This window comes from Anguilla rostrata, chromosome 4 (genome assembly GCF_018555375.3).
Source record: "Anguilla rostrata isolate EN2019 chromosome 4, ASM1855537v3, whole genome shotgun sequence".
Taxonomy (NCBI): Eukaryota; Metazoa; Chordata; class Actinopteri; order Anguilliformes; family Anguillidae; genus Anguilla; species Anguilla rostrata.
Window position 1 is genome coordinate 47,931,324 of NC_057936.1, and position 27,933 is coordinate 47,959,256.

Consider the following 27,933-nt stretch of genomic DNA (forward strand, 5'->3'; position numbering starts at 1 on the left):
AGCATGACGCCCGTTGTGCCCGCTCTAATAAGGCGGCTGGCATGCGCGGAGGGAGTGTGGGAACGGGGATGTGACGGCTTCACAGGGAAAGGCCCTGAATCGTCTGGCACGTCTCCTCCCCAGGAGACCTGCCCCGGTAGTCCACTGCGCCTCCACGCTAATCGGCCAATCCGAGTGCCATTTATCTACCGCGGGCCAACACTTCCCACTCTTCTCCTTCCTATAACCCAAACAACTCCGCACATGCCCAATGCAGCTCCACACATGCCCAATGCAGCTCCGCACAAGCCCAATGCAGCTCCGCACAAGCCCAATACAGCTCCGCACAAGCCCAATGCAGCTCTGCACAAGCCCAATACAACTCCGCACAAGCCCAATACAGCTCCACACAAGCCCAATACAGCTCCGCACAAGCCCAATGCAGCTCTGCACATGCCCAATACAACTCTGCACATGCCCAATGCAGCTCCGCATGGACCCAAAATAGCTCACATTTTATTCTGAACAAGGAAAAAAAAAAAAAAAAAAACACCAAACAAACAAAAAACTGTCTCGTGATTACATCTGGGAATTCCAATTAAGAGATACATCAAGTCTATCCTTGAGATAAATATAGCAGGTCCTCTGGGGCTGTGTGCAATCCATTTATAACTCATGTCTAGTTGCAGATTAAAAATAATCTAACGTGGAAATGTCATATTATGTACAAACTTTTTGAAGGGGTTAAAAACTTGGCGGTTGGGGAAAGTCCCAGTACTAAAATTACCTACTGTACAGTACATGTTGGTGCACAGAAAACTACAACAAAACTTGAAGGCAGTTCTCTACTCTTGAAAGAAAGAGAGAGCAGCAGAGCGATAGCCGGAAAAAGGCTAACAGTCTTACACACAAGGAAAATGAATGTAGCAGTGCAAAAGTATGTTTGCATCAGCCCACCCACCCGGACCAAGGGCCACATTATTAAATATGCAGATAGCGATCACACATGCCATATTGTTCTTGTCACCCCTCATATCCTCTCTGTCTCCACTTCCTATTTAAGCAGCACCCTCTGCCTCCTTCGGCTGCCCCCTGGCTCTTGTCCTCAGCCCCAGAAGGGTCCTCCTTGTCTCCTCCAAAAAAGGCAGAAATATTCTGAAAGGCACCCAGGATGCACTGCGGCCGCCCTCCAGTTTGTCTCAATAGCTTCAGCTCAACAAAAGCCAGATATCTTCAATGAAGACAGGCTATTCTTTCTGAAGCTCACTTTGTAACAGGTCCAAACATTAGTCTGCCGAGCTTCTGCATTCAACAGCACTCCGCGCACAGCGGTCAGCGCAACCGCCTCAAAAAGGCTAGCGTCCGCCTGCAAACAGTACGGAGAGCACAGACAGGATCCATGCTTTTGGATCACACCTTTCCCCTCTGTCAGTTAGCCTCCGACAGTACGGGGTCCCCCCCACACCTGGTCCTGTAGGTACTCTGTGTATTGTTGGTTTTAGTTACAGCCAGTCCCCATAACAACAGAGGCTAACTGATATTGACAAAACTTAAACTTAACTTATCTTAATGCAATGCTGGTTTGGCTTATTGATTTAGTTTCAGTGACAATTTTTAACAATAAAGACAACACTAATTGTACTCATCAGTATATAATTTAAACAAATTAAAAACTGTAATCTTTTTCTAAAGGATTTTTTTTACCCTGCAGCACCTTGAAAAAAAGAAAGCATTAGTTGATCTGATTGATTAAAAGTCCTGGGATGTGGAAACAGGACATTTATTCAGCATGGCCTACATGTACATTTCTGACGTAGTGTGGCCTTCAGACAGTAAATCATCCCTCAGGGGACATTAAAAGCGTCTGATTATGAGCTTGTTACAAAACAGGGGCTGTGTATTGCAGCTGTGGTCGGGACAGAAACCAGCATGCACAGGGGTCCTTTGGCACACAGTTTGAAAATACCTTTCTTACAGCGCTGCCGGCTTGTTATGTCATCTGCGCTGTTTCATCTGTGTTCTCTACACACTGTCCTCTTTCCTCCTTCATTCCAGGCTCTTGTTTGGAAAAGGACTTCATTTAACAGCACCGCAGTTTTAACTCTGAGAGCATTAAAGATGTCTAGAGTACCACCTGTAATTACATAACTAAACCTGAAGTGGTTTAGTGAAAGGGAAAAAATGGCCACTCAGTTGGCACCTCTGGAGACTGAGAAGTGACCGGGGCATTTTGTCCAAACAGTGCATTTCTTGAGAGGAAAACACTTCAGGGACAAAGGAATGAGTTTGGGAACTGCCTAAAAAAGGCTTGCTTTACATTACAGGATGTCTTTCAGAAACACTGCCCTTTAACCATCCTTACAGGGAGAGGGTGAATGCATAAATAACGTAACAATCTCTAAGGACTGCCATTCCACAGAGCTGCACAAATCTGAAGTGCTGTCATTACCAGCTCAGAGGCATGACACCTCCTCTATTTTCTGCAGTTGCGTGACAGACACACACACCCACCCACCCTAATTCACCAGCGTTATGGTCCCATGAAAAGGAAGCAGTCACGTCTGAACCCTCACCCCCGAAATACAGCACGCAATGAGGTAGTCACGCACATCGATTTACTGCAGCCCGATGGCAACAGCGAAGACACCATTTTCTCCAAACGCACATAAGGTTCACGCCATTGCCCTTAAAGAAGGTAATGGTTCGTTTATCGTTCTCCGTCTCTGAAACAAACTGAGCTGCAGCACGCTGTGCTGCTGCAGAGGCCCGGGCCCGCGCGCTCGTACCTGCCGGACGAAGCTGTTTGACGTGGTGTCTGACGAGGTGCTGCCATCGGAGCCTTTGAAGCCTCCTTTCCTCCGCGCTCCTTTTCCGCGAGACTGCAGGGAAGGCACAAACATAAACAATCACGTGACGGTCAAAGCTCAGAGCCAGACATAGTCACAGTATAACTGCTGCACACTCCACGGGGTTAAAAAATGAGCTCAACTGTACAAATTAGCTTCTCCTCTAATATCTTTCATTATGAAAAGGTACTCATTTATTTGCATGTACAGCTGTTGTTTGGGGACAACGTCTCCCTGCTCGTTGCCCAACGCAACACAATATTTTGCCCGATAAAATATCGGCTGATAATAATGACAGCTTGGTGATTAGTAATAAGCAAAAGGCAGGCTAGTCAGAGCTTGAACTCAATCCAAGGTGAAACAGGATCAGCTCTGTTGATTCCAAGGTGCAATCTACGCGGACGTGCTGTGAGCGACGCTGCTGCCTCACAGTCTGGGTGTTTGGTGCTGAAATCTGACTATGTCAGTTGTCCGCCAGTTGCCTGGATGTCAACATGGGTTTCCTGGTGAGACACACTGGTTTTCTCCCATAGCTCACAACATGCTGTGAGACTGTAAGCTGTGCATGTGTTTTGTGATGGACTCATGTCCTGTCCAGGCCTTTAGGATCAGACTCCCTGTGACCAAGTAAAAAAACAACAAGGTTATGAAAATGGACATGATTTGAAGAACAAAGTGCAAAATGTCTATTTTACAAAGATTTTTTGTTTGGTTTCTGGTATGGTTGATTCCGTTTTTAAAAATATATATATTTACAGAGGGAGGAAACAGAAGTACCTGGAGGAAACCCATGCGGACACATGGAGAACATTCAAACTCGCAACCAGAATCAGTTTGGCTTAAACATGGCATTAATTTCATAAGAATTACATACAAACCGAATCATATTTTACTTATAGGCTAAAGCATACATGACTGAAGAATCCTTTTCAGAGATGTTCCATGGGCACTGCTGTATTTTGTGTATATTTGTGACACAAATGTTAAAATAATTGCTAAGATTCAGAAATTCCTGCATAAGTACACATACATTCCCCTTAGTATTTCCTGTCAGATGTGTGTGCTGAACATCTCGCAGGCAGGATCATGTAACAGCAGCACTAAGCAAGGGATACTGGATGTGCTAAAATTGGTCTCCCATGGCAACAGCAAAAACTTTGGTCCACAATAAATCTCGCTTTCTTTACTGTATCATTCCCTTGAGAGCAAAAAATATTTTTTAAAAATTGAATCAATTTGGCCACTACACAAAAGCTTGGCATCCACAATTATTTATATGTTCTCATTCTAGTTGAAGAGCCAAAGTCTCTTTCAAACATTCTTTAAAGGGTATCACCTAATCTGATATTTCGATCAAGCACTCAGACAAAATGTATTTACCGCTTTACCGCTTTGTCGTCCAAAAGCTTTACAAAACACAAAAGCACAAATTAACGATATCACTTACAGTATCTGAAAATAGGCTATTAGTAAGTTCATTATTAGGTAGACTTTATCAGACACTATTGCACATACCTGTGATACGGAATGATTTTTCCAAGGAAAATGTGCACTAGGTCTTAAGACCACGCAGTCAGTTGAGAAGGCACCGTAGAAGCTAGGAAGTAAAACTTGCAGTTTTTCCAGCTGATTCCACGATTAGGCTTCAAATCAAGTCCACTGAAAACGAACTGCAGAAATGACGGAACTGATAACTGGTAGTGTCTCAGACCCAACCTTCTTTTCCTTGACGAAATGTTACCAAACCATGCTGTAGGCTAATTAATCATGACCTGTATCCCTGATTGCATTAAATGCTTTAATGGTTTATTCATTCTTGGTTGTGGCTATGTCATCAATGGTACAGAGACGTCTGAATTCACGCTGTCGTTCATGTTCTGCATACATCGCATTAATTTGGCATCGTGTAGTCGAAATAGAAAAACAAGCAGTTAATCTTTGTGTAGCCTACTGGTAGACAGTTTTCTTATAATGGGCAACGCGACAGCGGCGTGTCAGATGTGGAAAGCAAGAACTTGCCAAACTGACAAGAGGAGAAATTAATGTAATTTTTCTCAGCTGGAATTAACCTCTGAAATGTCGTTTTATTTAGGCTACTCATATCAATCCCCGAACTATTAGGCTAGTTTTTGTGTTGCGATTGGTTATCAGGAAAGCATTAAAAAAACAGTCAAAACGGTGGTACTCAAGGGAAAAATGTTGTCTCGAGTTCACAAATTAATAGGCTGAACAGACAACACATACAATACACAAACACCAAGAAGCCTACCTGTATACTCGGGTTTTCAAGTGGGTCCATGTGGATTTCTTGAGAAGTTGAGGGGGTCTTTAACATACTGTTCTGAACCATTTGAAGAGTATCACAGCTTCAAATTGTCGTTGATCAAATGTTGCTTTAATAAATATTGCCCATGACAGGTAAATCTGTACTCTCAAAACAATAGGCTAATCTCGAGTTTATCTTTAATAAACACACAGCAAGTCTTCCACATGTGACGCTGAATCACTTGGACGGTGCGGTCGCTTCCTAGTTCACCCAGTCCCCGCTGCATTGATTTAAGTTTGAGTCAGTCTGAGCATAGTCGGGAAGAGTGCGGAAGGAGGAGCAGTTTTCGTAAAGGACAAGTGGAATTCTGAGAAGCACTTGCTTCCATTCCTTCTTTATTGGAAATCGTATTTTACTGAGTTGACAGCTGAACTGACAAACGGATGCGTGTTTGTGCCGCCTCCCACCACCTACCTAGTCAAAGATACCTTGTCCACGTGTGCTTAACCAATGCTGAAACGCCGCCGGAGGCAGGATTGTGCCCCCGTAAAATATTGCGAAACACGCAAAACAATGAGCTTGATGCGGAGACAAACGGGCTTATAGCTATTTCCAGGGACTAAAAATGCTTTGTAAAGCATAGCCTGTTTGTTATGTGTATATATACACACAATAAAATATCTTGGAAATATACAAATAGCTGTTTAAGATGCAGTGCATTGGAAGCTGTTGGCTGGTAAAAATAATCTAAATCATCAAAATATAAAGTAAAATGGTTGTGTGAACTATACGAAGTAGTTCGCTGTAAACAGATCCAGCAAAGGCCTTGTGGCTGTAAGGTATTATAAAATGCCAGAGAAAAAATATTCTTATAGCTCAATAATCTGATGCATATTAATGTGTGTAACCAGTCAGTGTATGGCCACATAATAACCACAAAGTAAAATAGGAAAAACTTCACTTTAAGTCAGTGTTGTTCATAGATTGTTTGAATATCATAGTGTCTACTCTCTTTAGGCATTCTTCAGTCTGAATCGTTAGTGTTCAGCTCTGGTCTTAACGGCTTGAGTTTTAACGCAAGCAGTTCCAGTGCACCGAACGGAAGTCAACATTCTTCAAAGCTGTCAGGGTAAAACCTCATGCCCATACAATGATACGACAAACACAATGAACAGAAAGTAAAACTCATATGCACTGTAACATTTCTTGATAGTATTATCTATTACGCACTAATGCCATTACTCTTATTACTTTTTCCACAAGGGTGACATGGGTGTTTGATAACATTGTCATTAAATAAATGAAATAATACCTAAATGTGTTTACTCAGTTTCCCTTTGTCTAATATTAAATTTTCTCTAAATATCGAAATCACTCAGTGTGACAAATATTTTAAAATAACGGAAATCAGGAAGGGGGCAAATTATTTTCCACAGCATTGTAAGCATTGATTGGCTAAAGACTCTGCACTCCTTATTTCCAAGGCCAAAATGGCTGCTGATTGAAAGGAAATCACAAAAACCCAGCAAATTGTGGCCCTGCAGGGCTGGAGTTTCAGACCACTGCTTTAAGCTCATCCTGGTCCTCAGTTCTTCTCTAGCCTGTCTGGGAAAAGGTCTGCCAATGTCTACCAATTAGAGCCCTCAGGCTTTCACCTGTAAGTGAAGTCTCTTCCATCCTGTCAGATGTGTTTGCTGAACATCTCACAGTCAGGATCATGTAACAACAGCACTAAGCAAAGGAAACTAGATGAGCTAAAATTGGTCTCCCATGGCAACAGCAAAAACTTTGGTCCACAATAAATCTCGCTTTCTTTACTGTATCATTCCCTTGGGAGCTATAAATTATTTAAAAATAATTAAATAATCTATTTGGCCACTACACAAAAGCTTGGCATCCACAATTATTTATATGTTCTCATCCTTGCTGAAGAGCCAAAATCTCTTTCAAACATTCTTTAAAGGGTACCACCTAATCTAATATTTTGATCAAGCACTCAGACAAAATCGGCAAGCTTTCATGCTTTGTCGTTCAAAAACTTCACAAAACCCAAAAGCACAAATTAACGATATCACTTACCGTATTTGGAAATGGGCTATTAGTAAGTTCATTATTAGGTAGACTTTATCAGACGTCATTGCACATACCCATGATACGGACTGATTTTTCCAAGAAAATATTGCACTAGGCCTTAATAGCCTGCAATGTGCTCCCAGCTCTTAAGACCACGCAGTCAGTTGAGAAGGCAGAGTTGATTCTGGGAAGTAAAACTTGCAGTTTTGCCAGCTGTCTCCAATACGATTAGGCTTCAAAGCAAATCCACTGAAAACGAACTGCAGAAATGACGAAATTGTCTATAACGGGTTGTGTCTCAGACCCAACCTTCTTTTCCTTGACAAAATGTTACCAAAGCATGGGGGCGGCAGTGTAGCATTGGTAAGGAACTGGGTTTGTAACCGGAAGGTCATAGGTTCGATTCATGGGTAGGGCACTGCCGTTGTACCCTTGAGCAAGGTACTTGACCTGCATTGCTTCAGTACATATGCAGCTGTATAAATGAATGCAATGTAAATGCTATGTAAAAAAAAAAGTTGTGTAAGTTGCTCTGGATAAGAGCATCTGCTAAATGCCTGTAATGTGATGCAATGTAATGCTGTAATTCATCAGGAACTGCATCCCTGATTTCATTACATGCTTTAATGGTCATGCTTGGTTGTGGCTATATCATCAACGGCACAGAGATAGTGTCTGAATTGACACTGTTGTTCATGACGCTGCCAATCAGAGCCCTCAGGCTTTGGCCTGTAAGTGCAGTCTCTTCCAGTGTTCCTTGCCGAGGGCCATTCTTTTTTAAAATAATGCATATGGGCCAGATGTTTTCCCGCATCCTATTTATTAAACAAATAAGATATGCATATGTTTAAACAAAGTAGATGTCCTAAAATATGCATAGTTATTATTGTTCTGTCATTGGTAAGAAGTATTCTGACACTCTCCAGATGCTGACCTGGCCATACTCTGTAATTTCTGATGCATTGGAGAAATCCCTTTTTATTCGTCTCAGCGATCAAAGAGCAGAGAGTGAGTTTGTGAAAGACTGTGTTTGGTTGCCGAGACCCCAGCAGACTAACCCTACTGTAAGGTTTTGTGATGTTGACTCCCATTTTGTGACCTGAAAGTACATTTAGCATTAATTAAATCCCACATGCAGGAAATTGCATAAACAGTTATGCACTGTTCAAACAGAGCAGGTCATCAGGTGAGTACTGGAACAGAACAGTCCCCACACAAGAAAAGAAATCCAATTTTCTCACAGCCTGGCCGATGCCAGCGTTTGTTTGAATGATGCTGAATGGCTACAGTGCAGTATATGCCGTGGGTTGAAAACTTAAGAGCTGCACAGTGCAGGTCTGTGTTAAAGAGAAACACAGCTCACAGCCACCCACCTCTCATATGCCTTGGTTTGCGAGATAAAGGTTTATCATTTTAATATTCACAGATGTAAGTTTTCCTTAAGCATGGAAAAATCTCGTATGTACCTCAGAAGGCAACTTTAATCTTGCAACAGAATCAACCAGGCATTTGTTGGTTGTGATACTGTCACCTTAGGAGCATATGTGAGTTTTGAGGTTTGGTGGTCCTTCATTGGTCTTGGGTTTGATTTGGTGGTTCTCTGTGAAACTCTATGGGATCTGAGTTTCTGAAACCATGTAAGCATGATTCACAGATTTCAAATTTCATGTTAGTGTGCACTACCTTGAAAGGTTTCCAGGATGTGAGTTAAAAGCAATAATTTAGCATACATAATTCAAATATATTTATTGCAAGTAGATTTAAATTGTTACCTAAATTGCATGCACAACAACATAAATATAGTCAAGCATAATTAAACTTAAAGAATGGAAATATCCCCTTTGTTCTTTGCTCTTATTCCCTCATCGTTGAGACTCGGCCACTTTATCAATAAATGTAGTCAGAGTCTTCCCTCTAGCGGCTCATTTAGAGTACTACAACCATCGCATTCTGAATGTCTCGTCAGAATATCCTGCATTTGCTTCTGCTGTGGAAACATGAAAGATGGATATGCTCATGTGGTCATCCTAAGCTTGAACACATTCATGTGAATTACTCATGTGATCTGCTATTACAGTAATTCATGTTTAGAAACATTAGTGTACTAGCACGTGGGCTACAGTAGCTTGCTATAAAGGTCTCAGCACCGCCACCTGTTGGTCTCCTCAGCAGGGTGCCAGAGAATGATTCCTGCAGTGGACATGATAAATGATCCTTACGCCCCAAAATAGTGTGGGCCTGTTTGGACATATTTTTTAAAATTGCCCTTTCAGAAATACCATTTCGATTACAAGAAGGATGATTGAAGTCATGTCCATGGTAATCAAAAGGGGCTCAGTTGCATGGTCATATAGGTGAAAGCCTCACATTATCGCCTTATTCAGTGATACAACAGAACTCATGACAGGAAAACATGTTTGTACCCCTCCTTCATCTTAAAATCTGTAATGTGCTTGACCCTCTGTTTTTGTCCAAACCTATTGAACATACTGTTACTATAACCACTAATAGTGTGATATACGACTGGAATATTGTAACAAAGAAAATATTTGTGGTATTTGTGGTCATTATGCAAATGCTGAGTATAATTACCCTGCCACCTAGTGGTGATTTCACTATGTTTCATTCATTACTGGGGGAAAACAACCTCCTCAGGATTCACAGTTAGAACCCTATTTTGGGTAAGGAGTACATTACAGTTACTAGGCCCTATTATGGAGGGGAAGATAATGAAATTGTGAGCGTATGCAACTCTCTATCTGCTGAGTCTCCGGCACTGAAAAATAGCAGTAACTCACTAAGAGTTGCACTGGCCTGGGACTCACCACTGACCTCTGGAGACACAGAAAAGTCTGGACTTGTTTGTGCAGGCGTGGAAGGCTTCACTTTAAAGCGGAACGCGGGAGCCGCATGATAAAGCATGTCACGCGCCCGCTCCGCAGCCTTCGGCCGGGCTCTCAGGAGCGGGCGCAGAATGCTCGGCTGGCAGTTCTCATTGTGTGGCGCGGCGGTCTGCCCCCTCAGATGTGAGCGTCTTTGCCTTCCTCTGCGGCGCTGACCCCTGCGCCCGCGCGGGAGCTCTTTGCTGAGTGAGCGCGGGCCCTGGCGGATGCAGCGTGTGCACACGCACATCCACAGCAGAGATAAAAAGGCTTCCTTCCTCGCCCCGTTAGCGTAGGGGCTTTCAAAACAACCCCCCCCCCCTCCGCCCCCCCCCCCCTGCCTCTGTCCCCATCCCCCATCAGACCCCGTCCCCCCCCCCCCCCCCTCACCGAAAAACCTTGGGTCTTCCTGGAAATTCCAGAGTGACTGGCAATCCAAATTTGAGTGCGAAAATTGCAAGTGAGAAAAAAAATGCCATGAACTTCCTTCTATTGTTAGATAGTGACATGGAAAGATCCAATAAATGCTGTGCACTAGCATTTCTTCTTACTCACACTTGACTCGAGACAATAAATCCTGAAACAAGTTGCCATTGCATTAAAAAAATTGCTTTTGTGATGAGGCAAAATAACAGAAGAACAGTCCAAAGTACTCCAAAATGGAATCAACTCTCTGTAACTAGGAACCGAGTAGAAATTTAGTGTATGTACAAAAAAGTGGAAAGTCTTATTGTGGAGCGCAACCTCTGTAAAATTGTCAGTTAATCATTATGTGACATGAAATGTGTTGAATAACTTCTGTGATCTAACTCTTTGCTATCCTGGCTAATGGTACACAAAGTCCATACTACGCTCCACTTTTACTGCACAGCTTTACAGTGTAACGCAGGTCATATTTGCTTATGAGCTCTTTTTTTTTTTTTTACTTTACAGCTGCACTACATCGTTTCTGCTCAGAAATCATTCAGTTCTCTTTGCTGCCCCCCCTGTAGCTTTATCGCCCACATGCTCAGTTTGTCTGTAGAGCGAGTGTTTACAGCAAGCAAGGATCACTCCAGCATTCCCACAATGCCCTGCGCCTGGATTAGTCAGCGTGAAAGAGATCTCGCTCGTGGGCGACGGAACACAGTCCAGGTGGGCGCGGCCACCCACGCGCCGGGCCGCAGAGGACAATGGGAGCTCTGCGCTGGAAAGCGAGAAGACGAGTTCTCCGCTCCCTGCGCGAGCCGAAGACGAAAAGAGCAGAACAGCGGGTCCACCAGGGCAACGGTGTTCTTCAGCCCCGATGAGACGCCTTCCACAAACCTCGCGGCACGCAAGCCCTGTACTGCGATTCACAAAACATAACAAGTAAAGGGCATTACAAAAACTTCTTTATTGATTGTCTTTTGTGCGTGCTAAAGATGTTTTAGGTGAGCCCCTGAAGCGTCTTTCCTGTACATTTGCAAATTTTTATATATAAAAAAGAGAAATAAGGTGGAAAAGACCATACCAGAGCAGTATAAACAGACGTGTGTCTAACGGTCAAGCTACAAGCACTGCACAGAGGAGGAAACAAAGACAGTCTTCATTTTGATTGTTTCTCATCCTCTCCACTCTATTGCAGCAGTTCAGAGATTGTGAAGAACTCTGCCGCAAAGCCCTCAACAGTTTCCGGCATCATAACCTTAAGGACTGTTCACTCACACAATGAAGTCCAGATGAGCTCTCTAATAAAAAGACAGTATGGGGACAGCAGGAATTTTCTGGAACTGTTAGTAGGACAACTGTACAAGCATTTGTCTGGATCCCACATTTAGTGAAGTGGTGCGACATATGGAGGCTTACACCTTTGACTGTTTTAACTGTCCTTGTAAACACCTAACTGGTCATCACCAGGCATTGAGCAGTATAAAAGTAGGCTATTTATCCTAAATTGTACCTGTCACAAAATACAACAACAACTGACTACACACAATGAGGCATATATCTGCGATATCCAAGTACTGGTCATTACAATGGTGATTTTTACCCCCTGCAAAAGCATAGACAACATTTATCTTGATGTTCTCATGTCATGTTTTATCAGATATCTATAGCAAGTCAGTCTGAATTAAATTCTCCTACAAACAATAGTATAGTCATCCACCATAATACTCACACTCTCATAAAACATATGAGACTTCTAAACTTTTTTTTGCAGAAAGACTCTTTTTCACAACAGTATTTTATCGCCTATTGGATGTACAGTACATGTAATTCAGTGCATTTCTGCAACATACTAGAAACAATGTTCCTTTTAAAAAAAAGCAAAGATAAACACTGCCCCATCATTTATGTGCTGCCTATGACATGTGCACGGTGTTTCCCTCAGAACTTGAGCTTGTGCTCGAACCGAGCCAGGACCAGGAGACACCCCCATCCCAGGAGAAGGCCCAGGTTCTGCAGGAGGAACATCAGCCATGGCCGCTGCGTCTTCACGTGGCTCATCTCCGGGAGCTGCCGGAGACGGGAGAGAGGGCGGAGGGCCTGTCATTTATCTGTCTCCAACACACCTGTCTTGCGTGTGGATGCATGTGTGCCATCAACACCAGATCCCCCCCCCCCCCCATGAAGGGGAGACGTTGGGTTGAAAGTGCTTAAGAGCTTAAACTGAAGGCGTAACCCAAAAGGAACTCTGTGAGTGCATGCTACTCTGTTGGATTCATATAAACTCTGCTAGAGTTGAATTACTGCTGAACATTTCCCTGTGCAGCCACTTAAATATAATGTGTAAAATCATAAGCTACAGTATGCACTTCACCCCAGAAAATTATATTTTTTGGCAGACACCAAAAATGCAAATACATTTTAAATAAGGGGGGGTTTTGTGTGTGGGAGTCAGAGACTGATTTTAATCATGTATGAGGTTAAATAATCCAGCCGCCACATCATAAAAACAACTAAAAGAACGAAGTGAGAGGCTGCCAAATCCAAAGAGTCCGGTTTGGAACACTTTCTCCTACCTCCACTGAGATAACGATCTTGGCTTTAGCATGGAGCCATGACTCACTGCTGAAGACCCCAGATCTAATCTGAGAGTTGATGGCGAGTGGGATAGCAGTTCCGGTCTGACTCACCATCTCTACCAGCGACAGATAGAGGAAAATCCCGGCAGTGACGGTGAAGATCCACTGCTGCACCGCGACGTCGCTGGACACGAAGAGGCCGATGTACAGGCCGAGGAACGCCGTGAGGGCGCTGAAGAAGTTCATGAGCACGGCCGTCTTCACCGACAGCCCTGAGCTCAGGAGAACGGCAAAGTCACCTGGGGAGCGAGCGGAGGGGAGAAGAGGAGAGGAGCGCAGGGGGAGAGGAGGGAAAGGAGAAGGGCGAAAACGGGTGAGGGGAAGGCGTACGAGTAGAGGAGGAGAAGATGGGCAGAGGAGTGATGAGCAGAAGAGCGGAGAGAAGGCGAGAAAAGACGAGAAGAGGAGGAGGAGAGTGGAGGGGCGAGGATGTGAGGAAAAGAGAGATGTGGAGAGGAGAGGAGAGATAACGAGAATGAGTAGTGTGATGAGCAGGAGAGAAGAGAGATTAGGAAAAAAGAAAGGCTATTCATCATAGAATTACGCTTTCCGCATGGAGATTATTCCTGCAGCACACTGAAGTAGCAGCCCTGGTTCCAGCCTTTAGAGAGCACCTTGGGCTTTTTTAAAAGGTTGGCATATCGAAATCAGTAGTGCACCTGGCTCATTTAACATTCAGTATGCATCTTAATGGAGCTTGAAATTAATCTTCCAGGTTCTGGAAAATTAAATACTGAAAAAAAAGAATCCTACGTAGTGTGAATCATAGCAAGCATGCTAAATGCAGCTCCCCCAGATTTATAAAAGTTCAATGCACCTGGCCAAAAACTTTTCATTGGCTAAACTGTCACCTTTCGATTAACTGCAAGTGTCCAGCAATCAGGTCACCTAGCACAGAGGCTGTCTGACACCCTCTGTGGCCATGTAGCTATGCTGTCTGAGTTTACACGAGCTGGCAGCCAGGTAACGCTTCTTAGAAGGATCTAGATGCAGAGCAATGCCCCAGTTCTTCCGGGTTTTAACTGTCGCCCTCCAGATGGGTTTGCCCATGGGTCCTACCCATTTCATGTGGGATTTCGTGGCACAGTATGGCCACTGTGGTCGCCATGCCGGTCTCGGACGAGGAGGAGAAGGCCGCCCCCACAACCAGGCCGTCCGCAAAGTTGTGGAGGCTGTCACCCACAATCACCATCACGGCCAGCAACGACACCCCTTGCCCTGGGCACACAAAGCGGGACTCTATTAGGGGCACACACAACCGACCTCCCTCATTACCACATACCTTCATTTCAGCCTGGCAGAGTACATTCAACTGCATAACGACCTCTGTCAATCTATAGAAACAGGCAAAAGAGCTTGTTTGGGATAAAGTGAAGCAACAGGCATTCTTACTCAGGGGTCGTGTAGGGATCCTTATGTCCGGCTCTTCGGAGGGTATTTCTGTACACTCTGAATCCTCCAGGCTCCCCTATGACGTGATGACACAACAGAAATGTTTTTATTTTTATTTTTTTCTATTTTAGCACATTAGACGTACTGAGGACTCATTTGATTGTTTGGGTCTTTGTTTATACACATTCTGGAAAGTTCCATATTGAGACCGCCAAAAGAATTGCGGTCATCCAGCGGCTTATACAGAAGTGGTCTTTATGAAAGTTTTGTAAATTGAAATATACTTTTTTAAAAATGTCTGTGCATCTGGGAGCAGTATTTTGGTCTTGGTAATGTAAATGGGCTCTCTAGAATCATGAGGTTCTTCGTTCCCATAGGAGAATGGAACTCTGGAACCTTAAAGATTCTCAGTCAGTGATACTTGCATCATCATCCCATCAGAAAGGTGCTTTCACCCTGACAATGACCCCCACACCAAATGGCAGATACACACACACACACACACACACAAACAGCAGAATACTCCCTGACTCAGAGAGAAAGATGCTGAATTGCCCCATAAATATTTTTTTTTTTAAAGATACTTTGCCAAAAAGCAAGAGAATTTGAAAAAGAGCAAAAAGAATCTGATTCATAAGCTCATTGCTTACCAATTCATTTTCAGACATGTTTAAATTCATTTCAAAGCTCTCATCATGTAAAAACAGTAAAAATATTCATCACTAATAAGAGTAAATGCTTACAAAAGGACTCTATTTCCTGTCTGATGTTTGGCTGTTTTGCTGTCACTCAGGAGTATTCTAATAAACGTTGTGGACATGAATTCACACACCCACATTGCTACAAGAGGCAGCCATTTTTCCAGACTTGCAGAGAAAATTCCGCCTTTTTAAATTTCGAGAGCGTTTTTCATTTCATCTGCTGAGGACCAACCACGTCAAAGGACTCTGGTCAGCTTCTGGAGGTGCGGAATCGGGCGGAACCACCCCCGCTCCTAAACGGCCACCGCGCTGGAGCGCACCCTATTTATACACGCCGGAGCGCGGGGTTTATCTTCCCTCCCCCACGCTGCGATGACTCAACCTGCTCCCCGAGGGCCCTTTTCACCGATCGCCTGCTCCAGTTACGCCGCCACCCACTTGACAATTACGCTCCATTCCGATGCCTTCCTGAAACGCTGCACTTTGCATAAATTAGCATTACGGCTCGGCTCGCTTCATCCGCGCCAAGTGACGCCGTTTAATCAAGCCAAAAATTCCTTGAGGTTTCTCTTTTTTTTGTTAGTTTCATTTTTTCATTTTTGGTTGAAGAGCCTTTTTTACTGACGACAGCGACTTGGCGCGTCAGCCCCCGCCCTCCTCCGCAGTCATGTCATCTGCCGAATGTGACAGGCCTGTTAAACGCGCCAGGGATGTGCTAGTGCTGACGGACACTTTACGAGGGAGGAAGAAACAAGAAGGTTGGAGGGCAGTGTGTGGTGAGGGGGGGGGGGGGGCGGGGCAATGGTGGGACGCGGCAGAGGAACAGGGATTGCTGCTGCCCGTAGTTCTTATTTCAACTGTGCGATGGGTGAGAGGGGTCCGGGGGATGATGACATCACGGCATCTGGTCGTGAAAATTAGGGACTCGGGCTCGGCACATTCCAGGTGTTAGACGGCTCCCTTCCAAACGATCAGAAAGATCATCAGTAATGAGGATGTTCCTTCTGATCCAACACCCACCGGCAGCTGTTATCCCGCAGAGCCCGGCAGTGGCATTTTCTCCCGGTGGTCACACATGCCAAAACCATTTCAGGATACGCGGAAGACCCCTCGCCCCGCACTGGATGTGACCTCCAGGGTTGGACTGTGGGCTCTCCGCTTCGTCCGAAGGCTGCCGATCGTGGCTGGGCATGCGTCGGATCCACGACGGTGCTGCCGAGTGAGCTGCCCATGACCTCTGTGGTCAAAGCGCCCTGCCTCCGTGAGGGGCGCACAATCCACTCCCGCACCCCTGCGCTCACGAGGTCCGCCCCTCCACCCGCCGTCACTCACCAGCTGCATGGTGGAGATGGACTTTCCCCTCCGCGGCTGGCCGTTGCAGCTGAGCTCCAGAGAGAGGTCGCGGGAATGGCCCATGTGCTGGTGAACGAAGGCGTGGCCCTGCCGGAGGAAGAGGACTCCATTAATCTGCGGCCCACCTGTACTCCTGCTCCGCCAGCTAGAGGAGCCACTCTGGTAGCACGTAGCCTTTACACAAAAAAACTACTCAAATGTATTACTCCATTACTACAGTAAGCGCGCATAGGAGCTTACGCTGATCAGGAAATACACTCTAAAAAGCTATAGTTGTATGACAATTACGCACTTCCATCTTCACAACAATACATGCTGTAACTGTACACAATGTACAATCATGTGAAAGAAGATATTAGTGGAAAATTTAACATTAAGGAAAATTGCCAGAAATTTCTATGATTAGATTTTGTTAGGGTCTAAAGAGTTTCAAACCATATTTTGGCCCAGGTCTGACTGGTCATTCAACCTAGAGCTTCAGCAATGCTTACGAAATGTGCAAAAATTGAGAATGAATTGAGAATCAAAGGTGATACAGTAATAATCATAAAAGCAATTTGGGTAAGCTTTCCAGTAGCATCAAATGCACACATGTTAAAATGCAACCAGCAATATTTAACAAGTTTTTTTATTAAGATTATTATGATTTTTAAGAATTCACCTGGCCATGTGATGGCATGACAAGAGAGAATATTCTTTCAATGAGGAAAAATCCATAAATTCCAGCTATGATTCCCAGAATCTTCCAGAGGTAGTCTTTGTTATCCACCACATGATGATCGTCATAGTGATTGTGGTCATGAAGACCCAGAATCTGGAGTAGAGGGGAACCAGAAGAGTTACTGAACCTTCTAAAAATAAAATAATAAAATAAATATAATTAGAATGGAAAAAAATGTATGAATGAAGCAGGAAATATTGTGATGCTGCTTTAACAACCAGATTAAGATTAACAAAAAAAAAACCTGAATTCACGTGTAACCAATGTGTAATCTCAAAAAAGCAAATAATTCAGAATTAAAAATTTAGTAAATAAGGAAAATGAGGAAATTGCAAAAACTGTTTCAGTCACTAGCATTGTGTGCTTGCATGGTATTTGCTGTTGGGTGGGTCAGTGTTGGGTCATTGGGTCTACCACTAGTACTTCTACTACTAACAAATTTGCAGTTGCAGCTAATTCCATCAATCAGACACAGTTAATCACCACCAGATTTCATACAAGTTTTTGGCTAAAGGGCTGTGGTGCTGGCTGTTATAAATACATATTCATGAGCAGTCAGGCCTGATATATATTTCGCCTTTGAATTATTGGATGCTACAAATCAATGCATATTCATAGAAATTAGAATGATAACCGAACAAGCAATGGCCTTGTTTCTAATGAATATTCATGAGCAGATGCCTGGTCTGAATTTCTTTAGGTCTAAGCCATTGTGTGCTTCTCATCTCTGTGACAACCTTGAATGTGATACACACAGCGTGCCTATTTCCTTACTACTTTGTACTACAGGCAGTGGAAACACAGACCTCACAGCAATACTATTTAATTACAGTACCAATAGTCTTATAACAACTTTAAAATTCATATATAATAACGGTAACAACTTAATAATGACTTAATGACTTGTTATCATCATTATTACTGTCATTGTAATATATTACACAATTGCTAATTTTTCACAACGCAGAACTTCAGCACCTTAAATGATGCACAGATCATGGATGTTTGTGCAAGGTGAGTGTGTCTTGAAAGCGGTCACCTGTGGAATGAGGTGCAGCAGGGCGTCTCCGGACAGCGTTCCCACAGCCAGGCCCACGAAGAGCTGCAGCAGGAGGGCGTAGGTCTCCTGGCAGGAGTTGAAGAAGATGAGGGCGATGCCCAGCATGGAGCCCAAGGTGATGAGCGAGACAGCCACAGTGCTGTAACCATACTCTGCAGGGAGGGAGAGAGAGAGAGAGAGAGAGAGAATGGGGGGGGGGGGGTGGTGAGCACAGGGGTCTGGCAGCACGCCCTCTGCACCAATAAGTTCCGCTAAAACAGAGGCAGTCTTCCTTCCAGCAAAATGTTCCAATGACCGACTGTTGGTGTTATTTAATTTTCTCAGCGATTCCAATGTGATACAGTCGCTCAGATAGAACGTGTGAGTAATTCATGCATTAGGCTGATTAATCCCCGCCCATATTTATCAAGGCCCTCTTAATCATAGTCTGGGCAGCCTTGACCCAATGACATCGAAATGACAAAGTGACAGTTAACGGCAAGGCCATGTGGTCACCTTGGACGAGAAACGCGCAGCTGGGCCTACGTGGCCAAGTGATGAACGTTCACGGCAGACCTGCTCTCCTTTCTAATCAGAATGCTTAAGACGCCATGTTCTCTTTCAGCTGCTAGCCTGTTTGTGAGTCATAGTGACAGTGCTATTTTACAAATCACTACCCAAGTTCAAATTATAAGCTTCTTTGATGTAATTTTTTTTGTATCTCATTCCCACCTGTAAAGAGGAGAGGGAATTAGATCCTGCTTTGTTAGGAAATCCTGCTTTTAAAAGATGACTCATTTCCCCTCCAAATTTAGTGACATATAAATGAGTCTTGCTTATATCTCTAAGGCTTTCTAGAACTATGCTACATGTATTCTTCATTTTTTCTGATGCTTCTTCATGCATATATTCTATGTCCTAACAGTATCACAATGCTAATTTAAGCATGTGTTACTCAATTATCGACCATTAAGTGAAATTTAAATAATCCAACATATTGGAGTTAAAAAACAATTTATTAGTGGTCTCTCAACTAAAAATGCAACTGAAAGTTTTATTCCTAACAAAATAAGTTAGACATTATTACACACATACTGTTTTATATTGAAATTGCTGCCATTTGATTTTAAGATACTGCTGATCATAGTTTGGCTGCACACATTACATTTCTAAAACCAACTCATGTGATTTATTAAATGTCATGAGGACCCGGAGCTGTGCACATCTTGCAGAGAGAATGATGATCTTGTCAGTTAGGGGTGTGCGGATGGAGCGGGAGGTCTTACTCTCAATGGCGCTCGGAGGAGAACTCAGCACCTTCATCTCAGCGGAAGCACACACGTCGCCTAGCAACTGCTGGATGATGGCTGGGCAAATGTGCCTGAAGTGTTCTTTGGAGATAGGCGAGTGGGGGTCCAGCACAAAAATTTCCACCAGCTGACTGGCTGAAAAGCAGACCTGTTCTCACAGAACAAGACCATCGAGAGAGACAAAGTCAAGGAGGACCACAATGCCGTTACGCAGTTTTGTTTCAAATTTACAGCAAGCTGTGCTGCTTTTCTGGTTCTGAACCTTTCCATAAATGAGAATAGCGCACAGTGTACTGTCAGACATGACCAACTGTCTCCTAGATTTGTCACTAAAACATCAAATTTTCAAAAATAATCTTTTAGTTTGAGAGTCTGCATTAGATTTACTGGAGCTGATAAGTTCCAGTGTTATATCTTACGATTACGATTTGTCCATGTTTTGCCTTTTGCTGGATACAAATGACAAAAACAGACATCCATCCTATATGTGAACTGAAAATAGCATTTTATACTGAAACTAGATCTTTTCAAACTTTATTTTCAAAATAAACAATTGTTGCAATTCTTCACCTGATGGATACCATGTCAGTTGTGAATTTGGCTTTTTGGGGAAGAAATAACACATAACATTTCAGGATGTATGCAAGGGAATTTGTCTAGCTAACTCTGAACTTATTGGGAAAATCCTGACACTGAATTGTGTTGGAATACACATCTAGGGCTATATCTTAGTTCAAAATGGGCTGCTTAAAGAGCCACAACAAATTATTTGTTAGCAAGGGAACAAACATATTATTCCTCCAGCTAAATGCATATCCGTTCTGTTATAATTGTCTCTTTCATAACTCCCCTCCCCCTCTCTCTCTCTCACACACACACACATGCTTCCTTTCTTGCAAATTACTAGCAAGACTCCCTTTCAACTCTAAATTTAAGATGATTAACTTGTGAACCCTCAACTTGCATACTAGACTAATGATACATTCTTTAGTCTAGTATGCAAGTAAGAAAGATTAGGAATTAAAATGTAAGAGACAGGTGGGCACTTCAAGAAATAACTTCAGGTATTTTTAAGCAAATATTTTAACTTAACTTAATTAAGCTTGAGAATACAGGACTCCCTGATGTATCTATAATTCGCCTGCAGCCATACCACCATACACCCTCTAATTAAGAGTGGGCTATGTTAGTACTTAGAAGGGAGACCACCTGAGAAAGCTAAATTGCTACTGGAAGTGGTATTGGTGGGCCAGCAGGGGGCAATCTTCCCTCTGGTCAAATAAACCCCAATGCCCCAGTGCAGTGACGGGGACACTGTGCTGCAGGAGATGCCACCTTTCGGATGAGATGTTCAAACAAGATCCTGACTCATTGTGGTCATTAAAGATCCCATGACAGTCATCATAAAGAATTGGGGGTTCCCCAGTGTTCTGTTTAAACTTCCATCTTGTCTCTGTGAACCTGCCTCCTAATCATCCCCTGATTTAATTGGCTAAAAAAATTGTTCTCTCCTTCTCCACCTCAGCCAATGTGTGGTAAGCACTCTGGCACAAAATGGCTGCCACGCATCATCCAAATGGGTGCTACGCATTGGTTGTGGCTGAGGTGAGCTCCCCCTCATCACTATAATGTGTCTGGAAAAGTGCTATATAAAGGCAATGTTTCGTTCATTCATTCATAATGTCAGAATAGTCACAAAACTGCTATTTGACTGGACATACTATATTTAGTGACCTCACCTGTGTCCAGTCAGTGCTGGGCTCCTGAGTGCAGCTGTCCAATCGTCGTATCTCCCTCTGCTTTTGGGAAGAGCCTATGATACTCCTCCTCTGTCTGCTGTGCACATGAACAGCCCCTCCCCCTCCTACTCCTAGCTGGTGCAGCAGACCTTCTAAATCTAAAGGGTCAACAAATACATGACAGCTTCTCTCAGTATTTTCTCTTTACAAGAAATGCTCTGAATCAGATGGATGTTCCAACTTTTATCAGGATATTGTAACAGAATATTCTTGCTGTGAAATATGTTTGTTTTTTTTTTGTTTTTGTTTTTTACCTATAACATCCAGGCCACTGGTTCGGTTGAGGGACTGAAATATGAAGTCAGTGAAGAATCCTGGGGAGGGCAGGTTCCTCTTGCTGAAACAGTGTCCCTGGAGAACGTGGGCAACGATCGCCCCCGCCAGCCTTGAGATCGAGGAGAAATCAGCTCCCTGGCTATCCACAATATCCACATCTTCCATCAGGGACGAGGCATCGACACACTAAGGAAATGAAGAGCGAGTCAGTCCTAGTGTGAAAAAACTCAGAGGTGTGCTGGACATGTATATTTCAACCAAAGCAAAAAAACATGATGATCCAGTTCTCACTGCTTTGTGTGAGTGATAGGCCAATGGTCACTGCTTTGGATGTGTTAGACCTGTTTTCACTGCTTTTGGTGTGTTAGTCCAGTCCTCACTGATTTGGGTGTGCTAGTCCAGTGCTCACTGCTTTGGGTGTGTTAGTCCAGTCCTCACTGCTTTGAGTGTGTTAGTCCAGTGCTCACTGCTTTGGGTGTGTTAGTCCAGTCCTCACTGCTTTGAGTGTGTTAGTCCAGTGCTCACTGCTTTGGGTGTGTTAGTCCAGTGCTCACTGCTTTGGGTGTGTTAGTCCAGTCCTCACTGCTTTGGGTGTGTTAGTCCAGTGCTCACTGCTTTGGGTGTGTTAGTCCAGTCCTCACTGCTTTGAGTGTGTTAGTCCAGTGCTCACAGTTTTGGGTGTGTTAGTCCAGAGCACACTGCTTTGGGTGTGTTAGTCGTGTCACGCTTGGGTGGTTATCAAGTCACACTGTTTGGGTGTGTTGTCCAGTGTTCACTGCTTGGTGGTTAGTCAGCCTCACTGCTTTGGGTGTGTTAGTCCAGTGCTCACTGCTTTGGGTGTGTTAGTCCAGTCCTCACTGCTTTGAGTGTGTTAGTCCAGTGCTCACAGTTTTGGGTGTGTTAGTCCAGAGCACACTGCTTTGGGTGTGTTAGTCCAGTGTTCACTGCTTTGGGTGTGTCAGTCGAGATCACACAGTTTTGGGTGTGTTCGTCCAGTGCTACATTCAGGGTGCAATGCTCACCTGATTAGAGGTGGAGGGCAGGTAATACTGGTTGATGAGCTGTAGGGCGCTCTCCGTCTCATTGGGGGAGAGGAACTCGTCATCCTCCTGTGGGTGCAGGTTCATCACTGCAGAGATGTAGTACTGGTAGTCCTGGGAGCTGGAAGAGTAGTTGGAGGCACAGAGGTCCTTCATGTTGAGGATATAGTAGAGCAGGACAGTGGAGAGGCGCTGGAAGTCCTCCTCAGAGAGATACTCCCTGCCATCATCCTCCAGGACTGAGAGCAGCGTGTCCATCGGCAGGCACTGCAACGGCAACAGCACGGCATTAAGGGACATCGGCCTGTCCTCGTGTGTGTGAAGGGAAGCGCCACCCAGGCAAATGAAAACCTTGTTTACCAGCTTTCATGCAGAATTAATCAGAAGGATGTACTGTCATTTAGCCAGTGCTAAAACGACTTACTGGAAGGGCACCTGAGAGTTTAAACTGCTTAACTAGAAACAGCCGTGTAAAGCCACGAGCTGGCATAAACAACCGCTGACTAAAGGTTCAAGACAAAAACTTTTCTAAGATTAAACGGGTGAGATAAGTATCTGCCTCGAAAACATACATAAGGAATGTTGGAGATTAAAAACTGAAAATTTCATTACAAAAACAAGAAAACATGACGTGAATATAAAACCTCCTTTGAACCCAGGGCGCCTGATTTTATAGGGTGATTCATATTGTTAAATAACTAATCACCAAAAATCATTAATGGTATTAATACCTATTGCACAGTTGTACACTATTTAGCAACTGCTAATTGCTATACATATTGTATTAATAATTGCAGATTAATTTAATTTGAAAATAATCTTAAAATTTTGTACCTATTCTGAAATATTCAGATGTAATATCCACTTCTTCATATTGACATTTTGATAGTAACATGGTAGTTGATAAATAAAACCAATATATTCATGTCAGACCTACGATTTCTTTTTAAGCCCAAAGCAAAGCCTTTCTTAACAGTTTATGGGAGTCTTTTTGAAAACTGTATGGAAAAAATAGAAAAATGTAGCTTTATTAAATGATAAGTGCAATACAAAGATAATTATAAGTGCATACTTGCAAGTATAAACATAGCTGAGGCTGAGTTTGATTCATCCATAGCACTGACTGGCAACACATTTTTGCACGTTTATGAATTGAAAGGACACATAATCTAATGTTAACACTTTTTGACATTTCACTGCTGAAGTGAGTACCGTGATATCATTGCTTAACCAGTATCTGCAGAGACATCTGCAGCACATTGCTTTACTTGCTCAGCGGTTACTTGCGTCCTGCTCAGTGTGGTTCAAAGGCTTCTCCATGGTCCCACATGGATGTGAGAACTACCAGTCCTGCGCAAGGAACTTCCTGTGATACTTCCTGTATTACCCTTTTATACTCCGCTCAGTGACCATGCCTTGTTATGTACAATGATAGGATTGCCACAGACAAATGTGTATAGAGCACATCTCAGCTCCAATGAAAATTTCTGAAACCACAGCACAGTCATTTTCTTTTTCTTTCATACAATAAAATGTACATGCAATCAGGTGTGTACTAAACTAAAACAAATTTAAGGATTAGATTAAACCACCAGGGGCTTTGACCAGAAAACATATGTTAAAGTATTGCAAAACACTTTTAATTTTATACTTTTGTAATTTATTATGTGTAAAGAAAAAATATATTACTCATACTGTGTCAATATAATTGGTTTTGTGTAAATATAATGAAGTTTTCATGTGCGTAATTTTTTCTAGTTAATTATGCGCCCAACAATAGGCCGCTTTTATCTTGGCAGTCAGCCTAGCCTTGCACGGCACCTTGGATTCTGAAGAGCCAGCTTTGTAGTGAGCTGAATATGTGCGGTTGTGCCCTGGCCTTTGCCAAAAGCAGCAGATTCGCACAGTCTCACTGAAGTGGGTGAAACACTTGAGCCTGCAAATATTTTTGTTTAAACAATTCACTGTGGGAAAAGGATGGAGGGGTAAAGGAAAAGTATGAAACCTCATTGTTATCTAACAATGTACATTATCAAGACTAAACCCCGCTAGGCTATGTGGACAGCCTTCGTCAATGCTAGTGATAGGAGCAGGGCTCTATGGAGGCTTGGACTGAAACACAAGCATCGTCAGTGATGTAAGTCACCATCAAATGTCAGCTTATACTGTGAAACTATGAACACTCAAGGACACCCATTCTTTAAAAATAACATGAACCTTTTTTATTTTTATTAGTTAACCTCTGAAATACTCTATGAAATATCCAGACAAATCTAAACCTAAAAGAGTATTTGGTTGCTCATACGAAGAACGCGTAGAACGGAATCTTGAAAAGAAATTGTTTATGACTCGCCTCTCTAAAGCTAATTCTCCTAGAAAGGTGAACTTCAATTTGCAGTCTTATCAACAAACTCCTGTCCACTTCTCAAGTCAATTTCTGATTTGATTTATTTTCTCTCGGCATCCAAAAATAGTAGTTTCAGACCAGCACAGAAGACCAGTGTGAACAAAGCAACAAAAACGAGATCCACACTCAATGCTACCACAGTCATATCCACCAATTACATGCAGTCAGGATTGTATAACTGTAGCTCTTTTCATTTGCTGCTTAATTATATCACTAATTACACTGGAGATCGAAAGCCACAAAACTATGAATAAATAAATTCAGCAGGCATTCCTTTGGTGATAACATCTGCTCTTTAACCCTATTGAAGCTCGTAAGAGACCCCAGGGCGGTAGAGTAGGGGAGGATGCCGAAAGCCCTGACCTGGTCACACTGTTCCCATGAGCCGGCGATCCTGTCGGGACACTGCACGGCTCGGAAGATGCTGGAGATCAGGATCCTGGTCTGGTTCCTGTCCATTCGCGCAGGGTCCCCCAGGGGCAGGGCCTGCAGGACATCGCGCAGGTAGCTCTCCTCGTGCCCTCGTGCTCCCAGAGCGCTCTCCATCATGCACATGAGCACCAGGGGGAAAGAACAGGCCCAGGGACGCATGGCTGGCGGTTCGGGGGGCCCTGGTTCACTTGTCCTGGCCTCCTCGTGTCAGACTGGAGCTTCACAGAGGGAACTTGAGGCAAGGATGGAGTGGGGGGAAAAAAGGAAGTTTTACCAGCGGAGGTGGAATACGTGCAGTTCAGCAGGGCGTGATTAATTCGGCTGCCTACGCTGAGTTACATTGACAAGCTGTGAGGGAACCACAGGCGGTCCTAGTGGGTACTTATCACCTGAATTAGCCCCCATACTAAGGAGATGGTCTGGCTAGGACTATGGCCCCCAAATCCACAAGAAAAGGATTAGGTGGACGGAAGGGCTGGGGAGGGGGGGGGGGGGGGGCGGGGGTGTGAGTAGTGGAGGGAAGGTTTGACTTTAAAGAAAATAATTGCCACATCATATTTTTTAAGCATATGCAAACAACAATAATGAAGGGTAACCTTTCCCATTCTGCGTAGCTTGCTGGACCGAATCTGCAGTATGCTTTTGACTCAATAACTTGAGCATGCACATATGATTTGTCCGCAGCAAGACCTTTAACTTTCACCGTTAATGACATTTCTGGTAGTGTCAGTCGCAGTAATCCACAATAACTACAAATATAATGAAAGAGTCTTCGTTTTATAAAGCAAGAACCCACATTGTTTGGTTGAGAAGCAAACCATTTCTAACCAAATGCTTTATTCCATTTAAATGCAACCAAGCATTAGATATTTCTCTCAGATGAAATGGATCACAAGCAATACATTACTGAAATTTAGCTCCATATACAACAAAGTCAAATGTAAAGATATGCTTGTCAGCTGCAGCATCTACCCATTTTCAGAAGGTGATTCTGATTTTCACAGAAATCCTCAGTAAAGAATTAAAGATGCACACATTTACAACAGTGACACAATACGTGCAAGGGATTTCATCTAGATATGAAAAAGTACAGTGTATGTTCTCTCTAATCGCAAGCACAAAATAGTTCAGCAGCCTACAGACAGCCGGTTATCCTCTATTTACAACACGTCAAGGCAGAAGCACTCCCCGGTATTATTTTTCACCTATCATTCACATTATAAACTACTGATAGCCTGCATTCATCCAAACCAAACTGTAGGCTGTCCTAAAGTTTGACATTGGGAAAAGAAATAAAAAGAATAATGCTGAATGTAGTCTCTCTTACCTCTCTTAGTTGTGTGGATGTAGCAGAGTCTGTTTTAGTCCGTTTGTGGGTGGAAGTGAAGGGTTTGATGAGAATTCCACTGCATTGGTAAAACCTCTTATCAGAAATAAGAATTGTGTAAGCTGGGGAGGATTAGCGACAACAACCTTATAGGGTTCCAGTTGCCATGGAGAAATCTGCTTTCATTTTAACAATGAGGGCACTCGGAGCATGGGGGGAGCTTGCCAGATGATTGATGGCTCGGAGGGCTGTGCAGTGCAAGCGCTGTTCACTCTCTTCTGCACCAGAGAAAAAGTGAAAAGACAAATGACGTTAATGTGGCTTTTAAATGGACACTTAACTGCGTGGGCACAAAGCAGTGCAGGAATTCTTAGGCGAAACATTTGCTGACGCTCACAATCAGTCATTATGCCTGTCAAATTTGTCATTAGAGGGCATGTTCTAACTGTGTATGTGTGTCCTAATGAAGGGGCAAATGAAGAATCCATGCAAGTTTTCCCATCAAGACTACACTACTGTCCCTTTTCTGGTAGACTGTTGTGAACTGAGGACTTGGTCGATGAGTATTTGAGGGTAACTACTCAGCTTCCTCACCAGACAAGGTTTGTTTCAGTGCTCTGAATTACAGCCTTTGTTTATTGTGACTGCACAGGACAGAATGGAATTTGGATACATTATGGATAATACTTTGCATAAAGACATTTAATGTGTGTGTTAAGATGAGTTCACAGGGTTTCCAAAGAAACAGTTTCAAGAATCTGTTAAGTCACATTGCGTCTGGAAAAGGTCAAACATCAAGCATCAAGCATCAATCTAAAGGCAAACCAAAGAACCAAAAAGCCTATTTAAGAGCTTACTTTGGACCTAACCTGATTTGACATTTCATGGTGGAAGTTTTATCTCTTATAGTAGATTACAGGTTTTAACATCTTTAATGGTGGATCAATTTTTATTATGAGGTTATACAGCACCCAGGCAATGACTGACAATCTCAGCCCTTAACAATATAGAAAATATATTGAAATACATGTGATTGCTATATA

General features: G+C 43.3%; 2 protein-coding genes across 2 annotated transcripts in view; both read right to left on the reverse strand.

Moving 5' to 3' along the window:
• cacnb2a (calcium channel, voltage-dependent, beta 2a) overlaps positions 1 to 5,584 on the reverse strand; it is an 88,511-nt gene extending 82,927 nt beyond the window's left edge. Inside the window, exons 1-2 of the mRNA XM_064332840.1 lie at positions 5,095 to 5,584; positions 2,766 to 2,858 (exon numbers count right to left, since the gene is read on the reverse strand). Of these exons, the coding sequence (XP_064188910.1) occupies positions 2,766 to 2,858; positions 5,095 to 5,175 (174 nt within the window). The 5' untranslated portion in view covers positions 5,176 to 5,584. The remainder of the gene's footprint in view (positions 1 to 2,765; positions 2,859 to 5,094) is intronic.
• Positions 5,585 to 11,402: 5,818 nt separating this feature from the next.
• LOC135253502 (zinc transporter ZIP12-like) lies at positions 11,403 to 27,164 on the reverse strand. Its single transcript, XM_064332855.1, has 13 exons — positions 26,891 to 27,164; positions 25,495 to 25,795; positions 22,707 to 22,991; positions 21,663 to 21,870; positions 21,349 to 21,506; positions 19,586 to 19,757; positions 18,300 to 18,472; positions 17,201 to 17,353; positions 16,519 to 16,626; positions 14,486 to 14,561; positions 14,153 to 14,311; positions 13,145 to 13,332; positions 11,403 to 12,524 (listed from the first exon to the last, which is right to left on the reverse strand). The coding sequence occupies exons 2-13, from the start codon at positions 25,720 to 25,722 to the stop codon at positions 12,396 to 12,398; spliced, it is 2,037 nt and encodes a 678-aa protein (XP_064188925.1). The 5' UTR covers positions 25,723 to 25,795; positions 26,891 to 27,164; the 3' UTR covers positions 11,403 to 12,395.
• Between the last annotated feature and the right edge of the window lie 769 nt (positions 27,165 to 27,933).

What these genes read in the sequence shown, in the direction of transcription:
- LOC135253502 (XM_064332855.1), bottom strand. Translation starts at nt 25,722, where the DNA reads ATGCGTCCCTGGGCCTGTTCTTTCCCCCTGGTGCTCATGTGCATGATG. An exon ending in TGCCCTCCACCTCTAATCAG is followed by an intron (nt 21,871 to 22,706) that starts GTGAGCATTGCA and finishes TCATTTCCTTAG; the next exon opens with TGTGTCGATGCCTCGTCCCT. An exon ending in TCATGCCATCACATGGCCAG is followed by an intron (nt 16,627 to 17,200) that starts GTGAATTCTTAA and finishes TTCCTCCGGCAG; the next exon opens with GGCCACGCCTTCGTTCACCA.